Here is a 23469-nt window from a genome sequence, read left to right on the forward strand (position 1 = left end):
CTAAACTTGTGGAACTGGTTCCCTTTCGAGAGGGAACTCACACTGCGTCAATGACGCTCTTGGGAAACGCACTCCATGTAAACCAGTGTCTGAAAAACATTCCATTCACAGAAATCAAATAGGCTCTATGCACGATCGGTTAACGTCAATGATGTTTACAATATTGTGAGGCAGTTAGCTGTCACACCTAAGAGTAAGAGAGAGAAGGGCTTTAAATTATATATTTCGAGCTACATCGACAAGTTTGAGGGTATTCTCTCATATCATGCAAAATCCGACTAGCGGATCGGTTTCTAAAATCGTTGTCTCCGTTTCGGAGAAAATACATTTTATTAAAGTTTTGCCGCTAGTACATTTTGCGGTGCGGAAGTAAAGACGCTGGCTGAGATTCTACCGGAAATATGTCAGCAGCGTTCATGCATAGCGTATTTGACTGGCGACAGCCTATGACGTCACTAATAGTGCGACCCGGAAGTATATAAGGGGCGCCTAGAGAACATGTCATCCTCTTTTCGTCTTCAGGGACTGTTTTGTCTGATTTACAATCATCTGAAAAAGGTAAGAATTATGGCAAGTGAAAAAAAGCGCTTCAAGAAGTGTGTGGATCGGTGTCTCAGGTTTCTGACATCAGATGACACACACAACTTGTGCGTTTACTGTTTGGGTGAAGATGTGGCTCACTTTAGTAATCCCTCCCATTGGGACGGGTTTGAGTACTCCCTTAGAGCCTGAGCATGCCATGGGCTGACGCTGTTGATAATTGAAGTTGTAGGCCTTTCTAGGCCTCCTCGATAGTCATGTAGTGTAAGATTGTACTCCCCTTATTTGAAGGGTCGATAGCGCTGTCCACTGGCAATGTAAAGTAGGAAAAGCCGGGCCCACAGTATTTCTGTGAGTACACCTATGATATCTGAGGCTTCTGCTAACAAGTATCGGTATCAAGTAGCAGGCCTTCACAGGCCACCTTGAAGGTGGCTTCACTATTTGTGTATTTTAGCAATGTTCATCATGTTGTAGGCTCCCGTTGAGCCTCCCTGATTCTAGCCCAGAGCCTGATCATATATATATATATTTTCCTAGCTACCCTAAGTCTGGTTAGAAGGTTGAAGGACTCTCATAAGGCCTCCCTGTTATATCAGCCCTAGAGCTATGTCAATCATTTTCATGTGAACTATGAAGTGATTGATCTAGCAAGTTGTTTGTGTGACAAGATTAACCAGAACTTCCAGTTCACATTTGTACACACTCCTACACATTCAGATAGGTCCACAGAGACGCATTCAACGCTGGATTCAAAACTGGGCAGTTTTATTTAAAGCCAAGAAAGTGAGTAAATGTTTTATTTTTATTCCATTTTTCTATTCATTTCTTAAATGCCGTAATTAAAGATTTTAGTCCATCTTAAATGTCTGTTGCATACGATGTTCAGGATTGTAATTAGATGTTACCTCATTGAACACAAAACCTTTATGCAGCCTCGACTGAAAATGGTATATTTCATAATTTATTTTTTATTGTTTACCTTTGTTGCTTAATAGGCTACGTATCATTAATATTATTGTGTAGGCTATAATACATTCGAGTACTGTTATGTAGGGCTAAATAAATAAATAAACTAAATAAAATAAATTAGACCAGCATATCCAAAAATAACTTCGAAACGAGGAACAAAAAATGCTGCGTTGTTTTGGGTCAAATATGGACAAACTGTTGGTTTAAATTCACCTAAACTGTTTAATTTAAAGCAATGGTTGGGTTTGTCCATATCTGACCCAAACACATTGGAACAACCCCTCTTTTTTTAGCAGAAAAGTATTTCTTTTTATTGTCCTTAATGCTCAGCTTCTTGCAGCTGGTCTCATATTAAGGTGCTGAAAGTTGCCAGAGGAATCGCCTGAACCTCAATCTATACCAACCCAACGTCCGAGGATAGAAGAACCTCTGCATTCAAAATGCCGTCTTGTAAACACATGAAGGTCTTCTTTGTGGTTCTGTTGGGTGCCATCATCAGTACAGTGACCATACATAAAGTTCCTTATAATCGGTTCAAACATTTGATGAACAATAGCCTGGTGGAGCAGTTGTTTCATGAAGAACCCTGTGCCTGTATGGAGCGGTGTTTGACGGCAAGTGACGACGAGTGGTTTACCAAACGCTTCAGACAAGATGTCCCACCACTGCTCTCTCTCAAAAACAGCGGGCTTCCTGACGACATCTATGCCTGGTGGCAGGTAGGCCTATTCATTTCCATCCTTAGTGTTAAAAATGGCCAAAAACCACAATGTTATATAGGGAAGAGTGGGGTAAGATGAGCCATATTTTACGTGTGTTCCTCAAAATAAGGGAAAATGAGGCAAAATTTCAATGAAAGTACAGTAATTTCAGGATGTTTCCTATCAGTTTAAATGACCAGAATGCATCTATGACAAAGGATTAAACTAATATGAAAAAAAAAAGAAAGTGTTCCAGGCTGTTGCCCAATTTCTGTCCCTATCAAATAAACTTATGCTGCGTTCCAGGCAGGTTTTTGAGCACGTAAATCACGACTTCAAACCACGACTCACGACTTTGTAGCGTTCCAGGCCAGTCACGCCAAACTACCTGAGCGCAAGGAATTGTGGTAGCTAGATGTAAACATTGTATGCCAATTTCGCTATGCTGAGAAATTGTACGTTACATATATTTTTTTTTTCATAAGCATGATCAATGCTGTCAAGTTCAGGTTTACGTCACCTTAACATTTCCATGCGGCAATACACTTTCACGACATACTTATTGTTTCAGACACATAACATTCAGTAACGTGCGGTGAAGTCTTGTCATGGGTAGGCTTGCAATTCTGACTTTATAACATGCAATTGCGACTTTATTTCACGCAATTCTGACTTTATATCTCGCAATTCTGATTTTATAACACGCAATTGCGACTTTATTTCACGCAATTCTGACTTTATATCTTGCAATTCTGAGAAATAATGACAGAATTGCGAGATGTAAACTCGCAATTGTGAGATAAAAAGTCGCAATTATCTTTTAAAATGTTTTATTCTGTGGCGGAAACAAGCTTCCATACCTCCTGGCCTCTTCCTCCCATCCATCCACCCTGACGCGTACCGTTACGGTAGGGCCGGCCCAGCTATCGGTAGGCGCCGGCGGTGCTGCGGTAGCCTACCTGAGAAAACGTTTTGGAAAAGACGGGCTATGGACCCAACCAACTCTATAGGAGGGGAGGGGAGAACTCCCTCTCATGGTACAACCCATGCAGAGGCTGCGCGCTGCGGTGTCAGAATGCAGAACGTGTGTAGCCTAATGTAACTAAAGGCCAATTTATACTTCTGCGTCGAGTGTACGCCGTAGTGTACGTCGTAGGGTACGCACGTAGGCGACGCCGTCGTGAGCATTTATACTTCTGCGAATGTCTGTGTTGCTCTGCAGTTACACCGCCGAAACGCTAGTTGGCGCGGGTGGGTTTTAATGTTCCAGTTCCACTGTGTTTACATTCCTCGCGGCTGTTTTGAGTTTAGGTTTCTACGAGCAATGGCGACTGAAGGAGTCATACAGATGGCTGTATTTCCGCACTTCTTCAAGCAATCTCTCGGTCACTTGGTCTGTTTCCATGGCTCTTCACTGATCTTCGGAATTTAAAAATGGCGGGCGGGCGGTGCAGAGTGCAGAAGATCATTCCGGAAATGCGTAGGAGGAAACGCGATGCTATCCAGCCGACCAATCACAGATCTTGCGGTCCGCGTCGCCGCGACGCGTAGTTACATTTTTGAGGAGGTGCGCGTCAGGGTACGGCGAAGGGTACGACGTTTGGTACACGTCAATGCGTATGCTACGCCGTACCTTCTACGCGAACCCGACGCAGAAGTATAAATTGGCCTTAACGTGACAAATGTGAAAAAAATTAAATAAATCCTCGACCGGCCCAAAAGTGAAGCGGCCCACCGGGAATTCTCCCGATTCTCCCGATTACCCACCCCGGGCCTGTTGACAGCCAACGCTAGGCGCCGCTAGATGCTAAGTATCGGGAAGCGCGGATTGAGTGAGAGCGAGTGGATCACGTGACATGAAGCAAGCTCGGTCTCTGCCTCAATGTTGATAATTCCAAGACAGCATGAGAACTGACTGCGCATGCGCAAATCTACGTAAACTATGTTCTATGGACCAAAGAGGCACTGCTAACCTCTGCCTCAATTCGATTCGATTCATTTGTAAGGGATGGCAATGGCCATGGCCTTGAATTTCCTGCATGAAACAAGGGTTTTAGGAGCAAACAATGGCAAAATGAGTATATTATGTGTATTCCTGAAATTTTTTGTTACAAAAATTAATATTTGGAATAAAATAAATGCAATTAATAATGTGGTGAATTAATAAAGCTCTTGGAATTAATAAATGTAATGTCAACATTTCCTTTGGTGAGGCACTGCCTACCCTGCCTACCCTGACCGCACGTCCCTGATAACATTGTAATAATCGTGTGTGTATTATTATCATTATTATTATATTATTATTAATTTGACTGCAATGTTATATTGTCCTAAAGTGTATTCTCACCGTGTACCGCCTGCAGAAACACTGCATCCGTAGGGGCTGTCATTGTTGTTTTGTATGGTTTCGCGGGATATGTGACGTCAGAGCTCGTAACTGGGAGTACATCGATCTAGTACGAGTTCACGGGTGGGAAGTCACGGGTTTGACTTGCCGTTCCAGTGCACTTTCACGGGTATAAGGTTGGAAAAACACGGGTTACAGGTTGCCTGGAACGCACCATTAATATACATTTATAAAACGGTTAGTTCCAGTCCTTGATTCTGATTGGTCAATGGCTGTGTTTTATTAACGATTAAACACGGCTATGACCGCTTCACCCAACGGTTCTATGCATCACTACACAACACCCCTAGCAACCACTCTTAGCAACGTAAACATATGTTCTCGTTGAAATTGGCCCTGTCCCAAATGGCACACTTCATGCACTTTCGGTCTTGTGGACTTACAATGGCTGCCGCATGCGCATTTGTCATTTTAGGTCCCAGAATGGTGCTCGCGAGCGCTATGCAGTTGATTTGCGCCCTCGATGCGCACTTTTGCCGAGCCCGCACTGATGCGAGCTCCGCAGTAGACTTCTTCCCGACAGTCAAAGCAATGTTATTTTAACGTTCATTGAAGCTCATAGACCGTTTCAAAGGCCTTTCGTCGGTTTAAGGTAGAGTAGTATTGTGAGAGATTGACAGGCGATCTGACCAATCATAATCCGCCATTTTTGTCCGACAACGTAGTCAGGAGAGTTAGAACCATAGACTGTAAAAAATATATGGACGTAGTGTCCGTGACGTCACCCGTAGGTTTCTGAAGACCGTTTTTGAAGCCTAAAGTGGGCGTAGCCGACTGTCGCCATAATGGCAGCACGCCACTCCCGAATTTATTTATTTTTACAGTCAGACAATTAGCTGAGGTAACGTGACGGCTAACAGACAGCAGACAAACGGCTAATGATGACTATGACCACAGCAGCGGGAATCCACCTGTCACTCAAAAGTGGACACCCTTAATTATGCAGAAATTTAAAGGGGTGGTAAAACGCCTTTTTTCGAAGGCTTGATTGTGTTTGTGGGGTGCACTGTAACATGTGTTCATGCTTCGTTTTTAAAAATGTGCATTATTTTTCACATATTTAACCATTATTCTACACTGCTCTGTCCCTCCTTGTAAAAACGGTCGGATGATTTCCGCGTTCCAAGTTCGCTGCACTGGTGATATGTTTGTCGGATAAGTATGAATTAACGTTAGCATTTAACAAACTGGTTTGTGGAGCCAAACAGCGTTGTCCTTCGTTTACTTCCTCGCTACAACGTACAATTAACAATACAAACTATTACAGGAAAACACAACGACGAAAAATAAATCATACTTACAGGTTGTGGCCCGTAAACAGTTTCTGTTTTTAAAGTTGGAACTGCTCCATCTTTCAGGACTAGCCGTTGTGCGAATCCTTCATCGGAGGAGGGGTTTATGTAAATATTGGGCTTAGTGATGTCAGCAAGCCCGCAGGAATGTCGTGTAGTCCCTACTGGCCGTTTTTTGTTGTTCTTAGAAATTGATTTATTTAAAAGCAAATATCTCCCTTTGCTTTAAACTTTGAAAGTTGTAACTTTGCAGATGTTGTTTATGCTCAAACAGCAACATTACACACTAACTAAAGTTAGAAAAGTGAAATCGTGTTTTACCACCCCTTTAAGGCATAATATAATTTAAACGGATGAGTTATAACAAAAAAAATCACCACCCCAACTTTTTGCTCCAGGCTGTAAAGTTGGGCATTTCAACATGGGGGAAATTCAGATTTGACTCACTTTTGCAGCCAGCCTCAAGCGGCCAGTTGATGAATTGCCGTTTAATTCACTTCCGTGTTGGTTTCAAGAGAGAGACAGGAGACGTTTCTCAATACCAAGTACGCAAACTTCGGACTTGAGTCCTTGGTAGTTCGGACTTGACAAGTTCGACTCAGGAGAACGAACTCCCGAGGATGGGAGGACGCAAGTCCGATAATTCTGCAAATGGAACAGCGGCGTACTTTATAACGTCACTCAGCTCGCTCTGGCTACTCCGGCTATCTCTTTATGTATATTTAGGCTACAATAAAACAAAATATGTTATAAACCACCACTCTGCCTCTTTTCATTTTCATTTAAAAAAATCTTAAACATATTAATGGCCACACAAATGTGGTTCAGGCAACGCAATTAATTATCTTCACTGCATATATTTATAACAACACGAAATATAAAACACAACCCTGACTCTTTTTGTTTTCATTTTAAAAACATGAGACATAAAATATATATAATATTGATCATTAAAACTGACATTTAGCAAAAAGAGACAGGGTTGTGTCATTTTATTTTATTATATATGTACATACAAGAGAATGTAGGCAACATGTATTATAAAATAGTTTATATGTTTTAAATATATAAAATAAAATGACATAACCTTTTTAGTTAGATATCAGTTTTAATGATCAATAATAGCCATTATAAAAGTATAAGTAGCCTAAAAGGTATAAGAAGCTATTCAATAATAAAGCAAACGATTCAGTCAAACATAAGTCAGCTCTTTGGGCTACAACGTTAAAGTTAAATAGACTAAATATATAAAGCTATGTAACTTCACTTTGCCCTCAGCCAAAACGTTTTGTCAGGGAACAAATTATAGTTTAATGAGACAAATAAAATAAATAAATAGTCCGTTAGATATACACAAGACGATTTATATCTCATGTTAAACCACTAGACTAGAGACATCCGAGCCAGCGGCATATGTCAGCAGCACTAGCCGAGGAAAGGCTGTTCTCGGCGGGGTACATGAGCGCCGAGCGTCCGATTGCCTGGATCTCACAACTCCGAAAACGTCAGATCAAATTTTTAAATAGGCGCTATCTTTATAAATAAACCAAAGATTTGAGCTTTAAACAACTACATTCTCGCCTGAAAAACTCTTAAAACTACATTTCGTGACACAATAACAGCAGTATTTTTAAATTACGCAGGGTTTCTCCTCTGCTATTGACGCTTGCTGGTTGGTGTGAGATTCATTCTGGGATACCTGGCTGTCTCAAGTCTGCACAAGTCACCTATCGATGCATCCTCGGTAAAAGGGGCGGATCAAGAACACATCCTTGAACTGGGCTGCGTTCCAGTCCAAAATTGTCATGCCCTTCACTCGCAAACTTCCCTCCGTCTCGTTCACTCGGATGTACGTCATTGCGAGTGCTCACTACTGGCGGAAACTGCAATGGGCTGAATTGGAACGTCCTAAGCCCTTGATCAATTAGAGCTGTAGAGTTGATTTATTATTTAAATTTTTTTTCCCTTTAAGAATTTGTTTAATGCAGCATCCAAATGTGTGTTTGGGTTGTTTTAAATTAAAAAAATATATTATTAATATTTAGAGTTGTCTGTTGTGGTGGTGATTAGATGAGATATGTGGTGACGTCACAGTCATACTGCATTGTGGGACATATAGGTGCCTGAAGTGTACATTTGAAGCAGACTCGCTCCCTCGGTCAAAATCGAGGGAACGAGGGTCTGTCCATATAAACTTCCCTCGTCCACTTCATGAAGTGGAACGCACTTCAAAATGGCGGCAGGGATTCCCCCAAGGGGAAGTGCTTAGGGAAGTTCGCGAGTGCGTGTCTAAAAGTGGACTGGAACGCAGCACTGGCCTGGCTGTGAACTTTGAATTGGAACAGTACTTGGGCAGCGACTGATGACGTTTCACAAGTCCACAAGAACACAAGTACAGACAAGAACGCATTTTGAGAAACGGCCAGGGAGGTTGCCGCTTGGTTAGAACATTAACGTTGGTGGTTTTTAAAAAAAAAAATTTTTTTTATTGCAGATAATCAACAATACAATCAAAGAAGCAAAAGTGAAAGAAATACACAGAAAAGAGAAATGAAATTTAAAAAAATAAAAAAATAAAAATAAATAAAAGATACACAGACACTGAGCAAAACACAAGACTATTAATCAAATAAACACATTAAACATAGTACAATTAACCACAGTTTTAACAGCTTTTTTGTTTTGTATGGAAGAGATGGTAGAAATATATTGTTCCATTTCAGTTTTTAGCACCGAAAAAAGTGTTTTTTTATTACTGAATTTGCACTTATGGATATGGAATTTGGCAACAAATAAGATTAGGTTTACTAGAAAGAGTGCATCATTGTCCTTCCCACAGTCACTAAAACAACCAAAAATTACATTTTTGTAGTACAGGGAGAACTCAGGAAGAATATTATCAACTAAAAATGAATTAATGTCTTTCCAGAGCTTATATGTGATTCACAAGACCAAAATAAATGTGAAATAGTTTCAGGATGTAAACCACAAAAGGAGCATTTTACATCAATGTCATTCTTAAACTTATTTAAGCATACATTAGTGGGGTAAAACCTGTGTAGTAACTTGAACGAGACTTCTTTAATTTTGTTAGTTAAAAGGAACTTCTGGGGTAGGGACCAGACTTTTTCCCAGTCTATGTTAAGGTCAAACTTATTCCAATAGAAGGATGCAGGAGAAATAGAGACTAGGTCCGCCTGAAACAAGGATCTAATTTTGGAGTTCGCTGCTTTAGGCAGAGAAACAGACTTTACCTAACGGAAGCTGAGTTGGATTTGGAGGTGACATTGATAATGGTGGAGAGATATCAATTGACCTGAATAACATACGAAGACCTGAGGGCACAGCATCAAAAACAATAGAAAATTCTTTTGGGCTTACTGGAATCTTATATTTGGCAAGAAATTCTGAATAGGCTAACTGTATAGTAGTCCATTCTTATTAAAGAGTTGACTGACTAATAAAATACCATTGTTGAACCAATTATCGTAAAAAAGCGACTTGTTCTTATAAACAATATTAAAATTGTTCCATATATAACACCTCTGTGGAGAAAAGTTATGCTTGTAAAGCAAAGCCCATGCTAAAAGAGCCTGTTTGTTTCATAAATGTTACCTGCTCAGCAGAGTGCGAATTACCCCACCATAATTGGGGGGTACTGCTCCTTCACTTCTTCTATGACCATCATGGTCCACTACCATATCAATCCCCACCGTGATCGCCAAGTGCAACATGTGTTGTGCAACACACATACAAGGTCTAAACATTTGACAAACTGATAATCAGTAGGCTACAGAATATCTCATTGTTATTATATATCCAAAAGAGAACTGTTTTGATCAACTCCCAAAAGTTAGAAGTTAAGTGCACTGAAATACCATTCTAATTACTAGTAAAAGAAACCTATTGCCTATTTCAGGGTTTTTCCTGGCTCAAAATGAGGCGGAGATGGTAAAATCATAATAATGTATTTTAATAATAAGATAATTAAATGTGTATATTTTTGTAGATCATCATATAGCCTAATGTGTTTCCCAAATTTTTTTGATGGTGGAGCTTGGAATCTCTCGGGGGGTCCGGGGGCATGCCCCCCCGGAAGATTTTTTTTTTTTACATTTTAAAGAGAAATTCATTAATCTGGTGCACTTTGAGTCACCCGAATCCACTGTTAAAATTAAATAATCCACCCGCAAACCACCTATATTCTTTGATTTAGATATCTACATCTGATCATCACATTACAATTATTCAAATTCTTAGTGTTAAGCATGATTATGGTAACATATCACACTGAAGTAGGCTGATTTAAAATGAACATTTATTTAAAATAAAAGTTCTTCTTTTGGCAAAATTACATTTCCTTAATAGCCTAAACAGAGGCTTTACTCCCTTCAAGCTTAAATGGTCAATGTTTCATTACATCACTGTTTGAAAACACTCAGAATAATTTTTGTACCTTTATAAAGGGCATTTTCCCCTAATTTTATTAAATGTATACTCCATCTTTCATTTCAAATTCTTAAATTTGATAAATATATTCAATTAAAATAATTAGACACTAGGCTGTTACCAATACAATTAAATAATTTACATTGAAAAATTATAACTGTATTAAATTAGATTATTTTAAATATTTATTAATATACAAATAAGGAATGTTGAAAAGAATGATACTTTATGAAACTAGCGTTTTGTCATTCAACGTTGACACTTGCTTGAGAAGTTGAAGTCGTTCTCTATCTCCGTTGCTTCTAGCCACGGTGGTTAAAAATGGTACGGTCCACAATAGGGGTGTCTGAAATCGCTTTACATTAAAATGTTCCTACAGTGAAAATAGGAGTTGACTTGTATTGTAACTGTAATTATATTTTTTCACAATATCGGAAAAATTATCTGACCCCCCCAAAACTGATATGTCTGTGCCTTTGTAATTCGAACTATGGTCCGTGCGTTGTCAGTGTCCTGATATGAATAGGTGTGTTCGACATCGGCTGCGGCTGGATGTAACCGATCGGCGAGAGTAGCCGCGTGCAGGCGGGGAGGAGCTGCAAACGGAGACGTGAAGCCGGACACTTTCTGGTTCCCGTAGTGACCGCTCACGTGGTGTTTGCATACTTTACCACAGCTGAAGTGAAATAAATGTAATATTGGCCAAATAATACACAGATGTTTCAGAGACATTTTCATTCAATAGGCCTACTTTATGTACTGCTTCATACAGCGTCTGTTTGAACAAGAATAAAGTTCAACATAATTGTTACTATTAATGAAGTGGAGTCTATACGTTTTTTAATCAGTTTTAATTTGATAAACATGACACAATATAACATACGACATGAAAAGAGTGTTTACTGTTATAAAAAACTGATTTGAGAGCTTTAGAGGAACTAAAGGTGTTCGAATAAACACGAAACACACGTGATCGTTGTCATGCGGTGAATCCGGCCAATCGTGGGAAAGCTGTGTCGTCATCAGCCCTCCTGCAGCCCAGTGCAGCCGCTCTTGAGAAGCTGCGCTGGCTGAGTTCTCCGGCTACTCTCGAAATGCTCTCGCGGTACTTTGATGTCATATGTCACAGTCACGTGGCGTCGGCGCTGTATCAAGTCGGACAACATTTCTAACCGGCATGCACTGCTTCAAGTCAGCCGCCGATCGGTCTGCGCAGAGCTGTATGAAGTCGAACAAGCCTAATTTTTTCACGACATTAATATAGCTCAAAGCGCATGCTCGCAGCAGTCTCGTACGAGCTCGTGTGAATTGCACGTATAAGGAACAACCTCGATCCATCAGGAAACGCCAGATAGGTCGCTGCATTTCACTGCGGTTAAAATATAGCGGAGTGCATTCATGATTATTAGGCTGCAGGTATAATAATCATCCTGGCGCCGGGTCTGAGGGAGTAATTTACTCCTGTGACATTTCAAGACCAGCCGCTTCTGCAAATGACGCGGATCTGACGCGTCCCATTTTCTCACAAATCTTAACGTTTATTTAAGACTTTATTTGACCCATTTAAGACTGCTCTTATGAGGACACTCGACAAAACAGACATTTCTGTGTGTTATGGTTCGTTCAAGCCTGAAAGAGAACTCGATACTGATGCGTGTCTTTCTGTGGGTCGTGTGTGTCACATAACGCAGGACTTGAATGGTTTAAAAGCATTTGCATTAATAAGAGTGTGATCATACAACGCTAGTCAACGGGTGACAGAAAAAAACGGATACTGCGTTAATTGCGTTAAATCTTAACGCTAAAAAAAAAAAAAAAGAAAGTAATGAAACCAGTATTGCGACTGAACCGTGTAACGTCCTGGTTGCGTTTGCAACCCACCGTTCCCTGAAGGAGGGAACGGAGGACGTAGTCGACGTGAGGAGGTTGTTGGAGTGCTATAGCCTAAGGTCAAATATGGATATATATAATATAGATAATATTTCGGAAACATGCACCCACCACTTCCGCAAGGCGCACGTGTCGGATTCTGCAGTCGAGCGCTGTTGCGCTAGACATCTCTACAGCAGTCACTCGCGTGTCACTGTCACAAAAGTGATTAATTTATTCACGGGAGAAAAAATCAGATAGACCGCCATCGTCTCTTGAACTCACAGCATCACTTTATTATGCGCATGCTCATTACATACACAGCGCGCGGGGCACGCACGTTTCAATGACGTCACTGCGTAGACTATAACATGGCTTTGCCACTTATACTTATTCAAATATGCTTAACACTCCCACTCAAAGACATGTTTATAGCATTATATATTGACAAAAAAAAAAAAATGAAATAAAAATACATAACTCCAAAATAAAACATTTGGTATACTGGCATTTATCTAAGAAAAACTTCTCAAAAATAAAAACACCTGCCAGTTCACATTATTCTCCAAAGAAATACCTCTTGAAGTTCTCAAACTTAGCCTTTGGCACCGGCTTGGTAAGGACATCAGCTACCATGTTTGTAGTAGGGCAATATTCTATAGATATTTTCCCTTCTGTGTGTGCAGACCGTACAAAGTGATATTTTATATCAACGTGTTTACTTCTCTGTCTGCATACTGGGTTCTTAGACAAAGCTATCGCCCCCTGATTGTCCTCATATATCTTGACTGGTACATGCTGATTACTACTATCAATTCCTTTAAGTAGTTGTACAAGATACATACTCTCTTGAGTAGTGGCAGCTAGTGCCATATACTCGGCTTCACAGGTGGATAAAGCCACCGTTGGCTGTTTCCTACTCTTCCACGATATGACTGGACCATTCTCAGTTAAGCTGAAACAATATCCAGTTGTGCTCCTCCTATCATTTTTATCGGCTGCCCAATCAGCATCACTATACCCCTCAAGCTGTAGGCTTTCCTCACATTTTCGGAAGTGTAGTTCTTGATCTATAGTACCCTTTAAGTACCTCAGTAGGTGTTTTGCTGTAGCCCAATGCTGTTGTTTTGGTTCTGCTAGGTGTTGTGAAAGTTTACTAACAACCCAGCTCAGGTCAGGTCGAGTACATGTCATAATGTATATCAAACTACCTACTATCTCTCTATATCCTGTTGAGTCAATGACTTCACCCTCATTGTCAAAGTTTAACTTTTGTTCACATGGGGTGGATCTCGGTTTACATTCGGACATTCCAAATTTCGCTAACATCTTCTTTATGTGTCTCTTTTGAGTCATTTTGATCTCTCCATCACTCTGTATAAAATCAATACCCAGGAAGTGTTTAAGTGGACCCATATCTTTCATCTTAAACCTTCTTTTCAACATTTCTTTTACATCACTGAGTAAGGTGTTGTTACTCGCTGCTATGATTAAGTCATCTACCCATACTAACAAAATCACTTTCTCGTTCTCAGATTCTCTGCTGTAGACACAATGATCAGCATCATTTTGTACAAAACCATTACCTGTAAGGTGATCATGCAGTAACATGTTCCAGTTACGTCCGGATTGTTTTAAGCCATATAATGACTTATTGAGTTTACACACTAAGTGTTCTCCTGTTTTAGATTTGGCCTCAAAACCTTCCGGTTGCTCCATATATACCTCACAGTCCATCGGAGCATGGAGGTAAGCAGTCTTTACATCCATTTGATGTAGGGTAAGGTCCTCCTGTACAGCCACTTGCATTAATGCTCGGACAGAGGTCATGTTGGCTGTCGGTGAAAAGGTCTCTTTATAGTCAATCCCTTCCACTTGACCATACCCTTTTGCAACATATCTGGCTTTACAAGTCTCAGATCCATCTGGGCTCTCTTTCACTGCATATACCCATCGACCTCCCACTGCTTGTTTGCCTTTTGGCAGTGGCGTCAGAGTGAAAGTCTCATTCTCTGTCAAAGAGTTCATCTCCTCTTTCATCGCTTCAGTCCACATTTTTGACTTCTTAGAGTCCATAGCCTCTCTAAATGTTTTAGGTACATCATAAGCCACTCTGTAGAAATAATCTACATTTTCTCTTTCATCATTATTACTCTCAGCTTTACACTGGTAATCATTAAGGTATTCTGGAGCTTTTCTCTGCCTTGTAGGATACCTTCTTTCTCCCTGTTCACTCTGAGTACTATCTGTCTGGGTCGGACCCTCCTCAGTACTGGACTCTTTACTCTCTTTAGGCTGTTCCTGACCTTGGTTGACTATTTTTGGTGATGTATCTCCATATCTCTCAATTTCGTCCCCCATGTCACAATCTGTCTGAGTCTGGCTATCTGCGCTACCTTTGGTGATGAATTTGACCAGCCTATGTTTTAGGACTTTTCCTGTCTCAGGATAATACACATTATATGCTGGACTATATTTATCATATACGAAAATACCTTTTTCGCATCTAGAATCCAGCTTCTTCTTATCCTGCTTATATACGTAGCATTCAGAGCCAAAAATCCTCATGTTAGACAGGTTAGGTGTTTTTCCTGTGAAAACACGGAAAGGTGTCTGCTCTAGCCGCTTACTGTAACACCTGTTTCGGATTTGAGCTGCTGTCTGTACAGCATATGTCCATAATTGCTTTGGGAGGTTACTCTCCAAAAGCATGCATCGTGACATCTCAAATAAGGTTCTCCAACCTCTTTCGGCAGTTCCGTTCTGATGAGGTGAGTAGGGTGCACTGGTCTCGTGCCTTATCCCGTTACTCCTAATTAGAGACTGGAATTCCTGCCCGGTAAATTCTGTACCGTTATCAGATCTTATACACTTTATCTTTCCATATGGAGCTACGTCAGCTATGAATTTTTCTGTAGCCTTTGTCGTGTCACTCTTTGCTTTGATAAAGTATGGAAAAATCATTCCAGTGTAATCGTCAGTAAATGCTATCGCATACTTATATCCATTTTTATCAGCTGGTTCTATAGGGCCGCATAGGTCTGTGTGTACTAGCTCTAGTACGGTTGTAGCTTTAGCGTCTGCCTGTCTGTTTCTACTTTGTGTAAATTTTCCCTGTGTGCATATTTCACAGTTTTGATTGGACCTGTCATGTTTCCCTCTTATCTTCATCCCTTCAACTACCTTTTCTAATTTTGCAACATCGTCAAAATTACAGTGACCAAGTATCCTATGCCATGTCTGAATGTCATGACTACCATACACTTCATCAACATTTTCACTTTCTACTGTGTTAAGGTAATAAAGCCTACCATACACGTCCATTTTGAATTTGGTACCGTCCTTGTGAATCAGCCAGTTATCACCATCTTTGAAGTGCATCTCCGCTCCGTTAGCTGTAGCTGATTTGACTGAAAAAATGTTTTGTGGAAACGATGGGATGTATAGTGCTTGCTTTAGCCTCGTTTTCACTTGTCGTCCCTCGCTGTCCAGCAAGTAGACTTCGGCTTCTCCCCTCATCTTCGCCATCCCGCTCACCTTGGTTCCGTCGGCAAGCTCGATCATGTGATCCTCGGGCCTGAAGCTCTTGTCAACTGTTATGAACTTTGTGGCGTCGTTTATCATGTGTGATGTGGCGCCACAGTCGACCATGAGACCCTTCTTGTTTCCTCTTTGAATAGGACAGTCACTCATCTTGAAGAAACAGAAAGATGTAGGCTCTGCCTCTGTCTCTCCATCTGCTTTCTTCACGTGATCACGGCCTCGTCCTCGGCCGCGTCCCTTTCCTCGCTGTGGTGTGTCCCATTTCCGATCATCTCTTCTCGCCTGGGATTCGTCGGGACATGTCCTGGCCATATGTCCCTTTTTACCGCAGGTGTAACACTCAATATCAGTCAAAACCATTTTCTTTCCTCTCCCTCTTCCACGTGATCTCGTTGTCCCGCTAGTCTTCATCACGTTGTCTTCTTCTACATTCACGTCACTTTTCCCGTATTTTTCAGTACTCTCGTAACTTCGTAGTTTTGTTTTAAACTCACCGAACGTTACAACGTCATTAGTCTGCGTGATGTGCACAACAAACGGCTTGTATGAATCAGGTAGCCCCTTTACTACCATAGCTATCTGAAGTCCATCACTAATCTGCTCGTCTGCTCTTCTCAATGACGTAAATATAGTCTCTGCTCGAATAATATAGTCAGTGACCGTTTCATTGCTAGCCTTATGGAGTGAGGAAAGTTCACAATACAAACTCACAACGCGGGGTTTGTCCTTTCCGGCGTAATGCTCGCGAAGAATCTCCAGTGCTTTTCTTCCATCACGTTTCGCGTCCCTCATTATCAACGACAAACTTTTGTTATCTAGGCATTGTACTAACTCTGCATATGCTTCTCCGTTCTTTGCCTCATCTTCCGCGAGAGCTTCTTCGTCTTCCTCGTCTATCTGCGGGTCTTGCAAAATAACTTCTCTGAGGCCACGCAACTCCATGTGCGCGAGGAATCTCGTTTCCCAGAGTTCATAATTTTTCTCATCACCGTCGAATAAAAGTCTGAACCACCTTTGGCCTGAATGACTGGGCCCATAACCTGTTGCGCTAGACATCTCTACAGCAGTCACTCGCGTGTCACTGTCACAAAAGTGATTAATTTATTCACGGGAGAAAAAATCAGATAGACCGCCATCGTCTCTTGAACTCACAGCATCACTTTATTATGCGCATGCTCATTACATACACAGCGCGCGGGGCACGCACGTTTCAATGACGTCACTGCGTAGACTATAACATGGCTTTGCCACTTATACTTATTCAAATATGCTTAACAAGCGCAGTTGCTCTCCACCGACTGCGCTGATCAAAAGCACGATGGGAAACGACTTGCTGACGACACAGCTTATAATGCTCATTGGTTAAAACAACTGTGATGTATTGTTCTCTTTTAAAATGTTTGATTTTAAAACTCTAATATCAGGTTTTATGTGTATATGTTATGTGTGAATATTCCCAAACTCTGACAGTGCGATCTCTTTGGGTTATGCAATACATTTTTTATAATTATTATTTATTTATTTTTTGGATAAACATGTATTTGGGATGGAATTAAATAACAAGTACTTTGGGTGTCTTCTTCATTTTATTTATTTTCATATAAAAGCAACAGAACTTGAATAACATCCAGTTTATAGCAACACTGTGCACGAGCGTGAATCCCGCGATATCCATCTTTGATCTCACAGGTGTCAGATTCACTACGAGAAGAGAGATCTGTCCGGCTTGCCTGCGCTTTTTTCACTCCTCCTCTCACTGCAGCCTATTCTCGCATACATTTCAGGCGAGGCAAGGCGCATCTCAAACAAGTCTTAGGTCAGACGTTCTCGACTGAAAGGGAACACCCATAATACTGACTATTGTAGCAAGCCTAGAGTCAGCCTCCCCCTGTGCTTTTCATTTTCACAGTCTGGCAGAAGTGGTGGGTGGTTCCGAAATATTATCTATATTATTTGACCTTAGGCTATAGCACTCCAACAACCTCATAGTGGATCTTATCAACAACATGAAATACCAGTTCTGACTCAGTTTGTTATTGTGTTGGTCTAAAGAAATGATACTGTTGTGTGACTGCTTTGAAATTCTTTGAATTGCAATGTTGGTGCGATTTTTCTGAAGTTTTAATCTAACTTTCTGAGGTGTGGACAATTCTGTTCATATTCTCAATGATGACTTGAATGGGAGTGAATTCTTAAAAAATTGACTGGAATTAGAACAATGGAGAATGGGTTTTCTAACGATATATTGTGTGTTTGGGGTCTGTAATTTTTTTTTATGTTTGTTGATTTAATCAAAAATACAGTAAAACATTAACATTGTGAAATAATATTAACATTTAAAATAACTGTTTTCTATTTTAATATATTCAAATGTAAAATCATTACTTCAGTCTTCAGTGTCACATGATCCTTCAGAAATCATTATAATATGCTGATTTGATGCTGAAGAAACATTTCTTATTATTATGAATAGTTGTGTTGGTTAATATTTTTGTGGAAACTTGATACATTTTATTTAGGATTCTTTGATTAACAGAAAGTTCTTTTAATATAAATATTTTGTAAAGTTTTAATGTCTTTTAACTAATCATTAGTGCTAATTTATATAAATTGTTCTTAGTGATTTTCAAATGTAATCTTTATATTGATTTTTTTTTATTTGATTATAATTTCATGCTGATCGTAGAAGTGCACTTTCCTGCGTCACTGTGACATTAGATTTGTTTTTAATCCACCCACAGTCTCTACAGTCTACTAAGAGCAAAGCTAGTTATTCCCAAGTGATTCAGCAGCTGTTCTCTGTCATTCCTGGAGAGGAACACTACAGAGACACTGGTCCATCTCGCTGCCGAACCTGTGCTGTGGTGGGGAACTCTGGGAACCTTGTAGGATCATTCTATGGTCCTCTTATAGACAGTCATGATTTTGTAATGAGGTAAACAGAAGCATCATACAGTAGGCTACTACATTCTCTTTAATAAATGATTCAATAACAAATAAATTTTTTAACAGTCACTTAATTGTTGCTTGTGGCGAAACAATTTAATCGATAAATGCGTTATTTTAAGCACCAAGTTTTTAATCAAAAGCTGATTTACTCTATCGCTATCGTAGACATCAGTGTTTATATTTAAACTTTTATCCCAGTACTTCTATGATAATTTGAAATATTGTATCACAGAAATAATGATACGAGGAAATGACTGCTGTTTCATGACACATGAACTGTTTCATGACACATATTTTAATGTTGCGATATGATTTTGTCAAAAGGTTTAATAGACAGACGAAATGGAAGAAGATCGCGTGGGTGTTTGAATGGAGATCACAATCTTTTAAAGATGAATCGTGCAGCTCTACTGTCTTATCTCTCTCTCAGCATATGAGTAGCGCTGCGTGTCGTGCGTGTGAGCTGAAAAACTGAATCAAGAATTAAAAAATGGACATAGGTCCACTTTGATTATGATTTTAATATTACTTTAATATTATATTTCTGTCTCCCTCAGAATGAATAAGGCACCAGTTGAAGGTTATGAGAAAGATGTGGGGTCCAGGACCACCCACCGCTTCTTGTACCCAGAAAGTGCTATTCATCTGGACAACACCACCCACCTGGTGTTGTTGCCCTTCAAAACACTGGATATCCAGTGGGTCACCAGTGCTCTTACTGATGGAACTATTAAACGGTGAGATAATGGTTAGATATATATTATAAAAAAGTCACATTGAATCGCAAAATGAAAGAATAATTTTTTTCTTATATTAGGCTATATATTATCAGCATAAATGCGGTACAACAAATCGTTCTATACCCTAATGTGTAAATAATTTACAATTTAAATATTATAGCAATAAATGTTTTGTACTATGGTAATACGATTTTTTTAGAACATATACATACACACACACACACACACACACAAAAAACATTCTAAAGCTTCATTTTCTATATAAGCAAAATGTAATTTCAGATGTCTTTTGATTTGGAGGTGAAATATGATGATGATGATTGGTTAGTCTTTATATCTTGAATGACATATGCAGTGATGGGGAAAGTTAATGCATTACAATGCATTACAATATTGCGTTACTTCCTTAAAAAGTAACTAATTGCGTTAGTTACTTTTTTAGAAAAGTAAGGCGTTACTTTTTTCACATGGGGTGTGCTTTTTTTGTTTTGTTTTTTGTACAAAAAAAAAAAAGTAATATTTTTGGGCAAATATAAAGGCCCTTTCACACCAAAAGTGAAATAATAAGCCTCATGCTTAAGGAAATGCAAATTCACGCGTGTACAGTAGAGGAAAGCAAACAAACAAACCTTTTAGCTGCTGCTGTTCTGGATAACGGAAGAATAGGAGAAAAAAAGTTTAACATTTACTTTACCAATAAAAAAAAAAAATATCTATAGTCATTTTTGCTTATGGTTTAACTGAATTATTGAAGGTCAGAAGCATGTACATTGGTCAATAAAAGCGAGATTAAATGCATAAAAATGTATGTTTTATTTAACATATTTAGTTATTAGAGGTTTTCATAGTATTCTGATTCTGCATTTTGAGGAATATTGCATTTTTTTGTGCAAGTGAGATGAATAAATGCACTCATATTCAGTCTAGAACTACAATAACCATCATGTTTACACACACACACACACACACACACACACACACACACACACACACACACACACACACACACACACACACTCTGCGCCTCGAGCATTTTGTCTCAACATGAGCATAAGGGCACTTGTGTTACTTATTTGAAAGAGTAACTCTGATATTTTGTTAATTTTAAAAGTAATGCGTTATTTTACTAGTTACTTGAAAAAGTAATCTGATTACGTAACTCAGGTTACATGTAATGAGTTACCCCGACACTGGACATATGTACTTTTATTTTGTCATCAGTTATTTCTTGGATTGTTTTGACCCTTTTTTTCTGTTTCTGTATTACTCAACAGAACACGATTTAAGGTTATAGACAAGCTACGAGCCGACAAGGACAAAGTAAGATCACACAGTATCTAAATTTTATGTTAATAATAAACCAACGAAAGCGATAAACCATTCAACAGAAAAGAGTTCATATAAAGAATTTTGAATTGATAAAATTAGTCATTATAGTTGTATGCTTTGTCTCTACAAACTCCACCTGAGAGACTGCTGTGGAGATTAATGTTATGGCACACAGACTACTTTAGGCTTGAGATAAGTGCACAATGTATGCCATGGAAACCCTTTAGTGTCACCATAGGTCTTCAATCCTGCTCCTGGAGGCCACTCTCCTGCAAAGTTTCACTCCAACTCTATTTCAACACTGCTATTTTTATGCACATTTTGTGATATCGCATGAAATAATGCTGGATGGAAAAGCCAAAATACGCATAAATTCTACAAATGCGCATAAAAAATGTATGCGCTCAATTGAATCAGATATATTTTTAGCGTGTAAGAAGACATAAACTATGATGGAAACACATAAATACCTCGATTTGCAGCAAAAAGCTCACGTGACTTTGCCTCAACAGAGGATGTGATGGCATAACTGGACTAACCAGTGGACAAAATTCATTGCATAGTATATAAAATGTTGGTTTGGTCATTCTGAAATGCCTGAGCCAAAGTTTGTCATCAGAATGACTTGGTTTAATTGCCTCCCAGAAGCATCTCACATGATTGGATTCCCAAACACCAGGCGTTCGAACGCAAGATAACATGACAGTGTTTATTGCGTTTCGACTGCGTGCTCTTAGACACAACTCATTTATGATGTAGGGGAAAAAAGCCACATTGCCACAACTTCCATTTTTATTAGATATTTTGCGCCAAAGGGGCAATTTTGTTCTTTGAACACATGAGATGGATACGCTGTTTTATTCCAAATGTTTTATGCAAATGATACCTGAGACTTTTGTTTGCATGTAATGGAATGAGGTGTGGAAAGTAATGGAAAGGAAATGGAATGATGTGCACCCTTTGCAGGGAGTTTGATTGACAGGCTTTTTGACCTCCTCCGCAATGTATTTTTCACTGCGTGAGAATATGGTGTGGCGCAAGAGCTGTGTGCTTGTCGGACATAGCAACAGTAACTAAAGGGGGCGGGTCTTTGCGAACGGTCAATTAAAGTTAAATTTGCAACTTTGGATGAAAACATAGCTATTGTTACTTTTCTTTGTTTAAAATCGGTTTAAATCCTAAAATGAATTGTTCATTATCTGAGTCCCAGATCTTGTCAAACTTTTAGACCCCATTGTAGATTCTGAAGTAGCTTGTAAAGGCTACAACATCAAAGTTCCTTTTTGTTCTTTGCTAACGGTCCTCTCGTTCTTCCAGGTGATGGTTATACACCCTGCTTTCATGCATTATGTGCACACTACGTGGCTGCACATTAAGTCTAAAAGATCTTATCCATCCACGGGTTTCCTTGTGCTGATGTTCGCCCTGCACATCTGTGATGAGGTAAAGCTTTTAGCATTCACAGAGTTCTTGTGGCTTACTGTCTGCGGTTTGTGTGCTGTACACTAATGTCAGGTACTTCTGCTGATGTGTTTTTCTGTGCTTAGGTCAGTGTGTTTGGCTTTGGCGCAAACAGTAAAGGCACTTGGCACCACTATTTCGAAAACATGCCCAAGAATTTCAAACGCACTGGTAAACACAGTGGAGGGATTGAGACCCAGACCATCTTAGAACTTCAGAAAAGGGAGCTGATCAGTATATACAGAGGGTGGTGAGAAGGACGAGGACTCTGAGTTTCAGTTACACGATTATTTAATGACATTCACCTGTATTGATGATATCCACAGTGCTCGAAGTAGGCCGGTATGCGCCTCCAGCGAAAACAGAACGTGAAGACACTTTAGAAAATGTTTTTACATTTCTTTTTTAAATTAAAACATATTATTGTGGATGTGACATTAGATGAACATAATGCAAATACATTTTAAGTTAGTAATGAATATAATCTGGTTAGTTATCAATTTTCAGGGTTTGACTTGATAAGTACTGTAGAACCAATTGTATGTTCAATCATACCACAACCCCCCATACCCCCCATACCCCCCCCCCCCCCAACTACGTAAGTACCGCCAGCACTTTTTTTTTTTTACTTCAAGCACTGTATATACATATTTTGTTATATATACTCCTTCGTTCAAAAGTGTTCGCTCAGCAAGATTTAGTTTGTTTTTCTAAAGATTAATATTTATAGGATGCTTTGTAATGATCAAAATTGACAATAAAGACATACATTGTTACATCTTATTTCTATTTCCTTTAAATGCTGTTCTTTTGACTTTCTATTCATCAAAGAATCCTGAAAAAAATACATATTACCATTTCCTCAAAAATATTAAGCTGCACTGTGTTCAACATTGATAATAATAAGAAATGAGCACAAGATCAGCATAGGCCTTTTTGTGAAAGATCATGTGGCACTTAAGACACTAAATGCAGAAATGAAGAAATAATGCTGTCCAAATCGTAACTGTGATATTCTCAAGGATACATGTTTGATGCACAGGCAGAAATATATATATTTTTTTTCAGTAGCCTACATCGTGGTCGTCATGCATATAATCTTCAGTTCTCTGTTAAACTCTGAAGCTGTTTGTTTTAGACATGACTGGTTGAAAAGTACACTTTATTTTCTTATTTGAAATTGCAGAATTTCAGTAGGCTACACAATACATTTCAGA

At 39.4% G+C, this 23469-nt stretch overlaps 1 protein-coding gene across 3 annotated transcripts; it reads left to right on the top strand.

Annotated features, from left to right (window-relative positions):
• Positions 1 to 1253: 1253 nt before the first annotated feature.
• Positions 1254 to 22822, top strand: LOC309511171 (CMP-N-acetylneuraminate-beta-galactosamide-alpha-2,3-sialyltransferase 2). Of its 3 annotated transcripts, none has more exons than XM_082186282.1 (7): positions 1254 to 1326; positions 1843 to 2231; positions 18515 to 18708; positions 19280 to 19459; positions 20737 to 20782; positions 22109 to 22234; positions 22339 to 22822. In XM_082186282.1, the coding sequence occupies exons 2-7, from the start codon at positions 1953 to 1955 to the stop codon at positions 22504 to 22506; spliced, it is 993 nt and encodes a 330-aa protein (XP_082042408.1). In that variant the 5' UTR covers positions 1254 to 1326; positions 1843 to 1952; the 3' UTR covers positions 22507 to 22822. The 3 variants fall into 3 exon arrangements, with proteins under 3 accessions (XP_082042408.1, XP_082042406.1, XP_082042407.1); XM_082186280.1 differs by having other exon boundaries at positions 1265 to 1326; positions 1853 to 2231; XM_082186281.1 differs by lacking the exon at positions 1254 to 1326 and having other exon boundaries at positions 1474 to 2231.
• The last annotated feature ends 647 nt before the right edge of the window (positions 22823 to 23469 follow it).

Source organism: Leuciscus leuciscus (assembly GCF_965113295.1).
Source record: "Leuciscus leuciscus genome assembly, chromosome: 12".
Classification (NCBI taxonomy): Eukaryota; Metazoa; Chordata; class Actinopteri; order Cypriniformes; family Leuciscidae; genus Leuciscus; species Leuciscus leuciscus.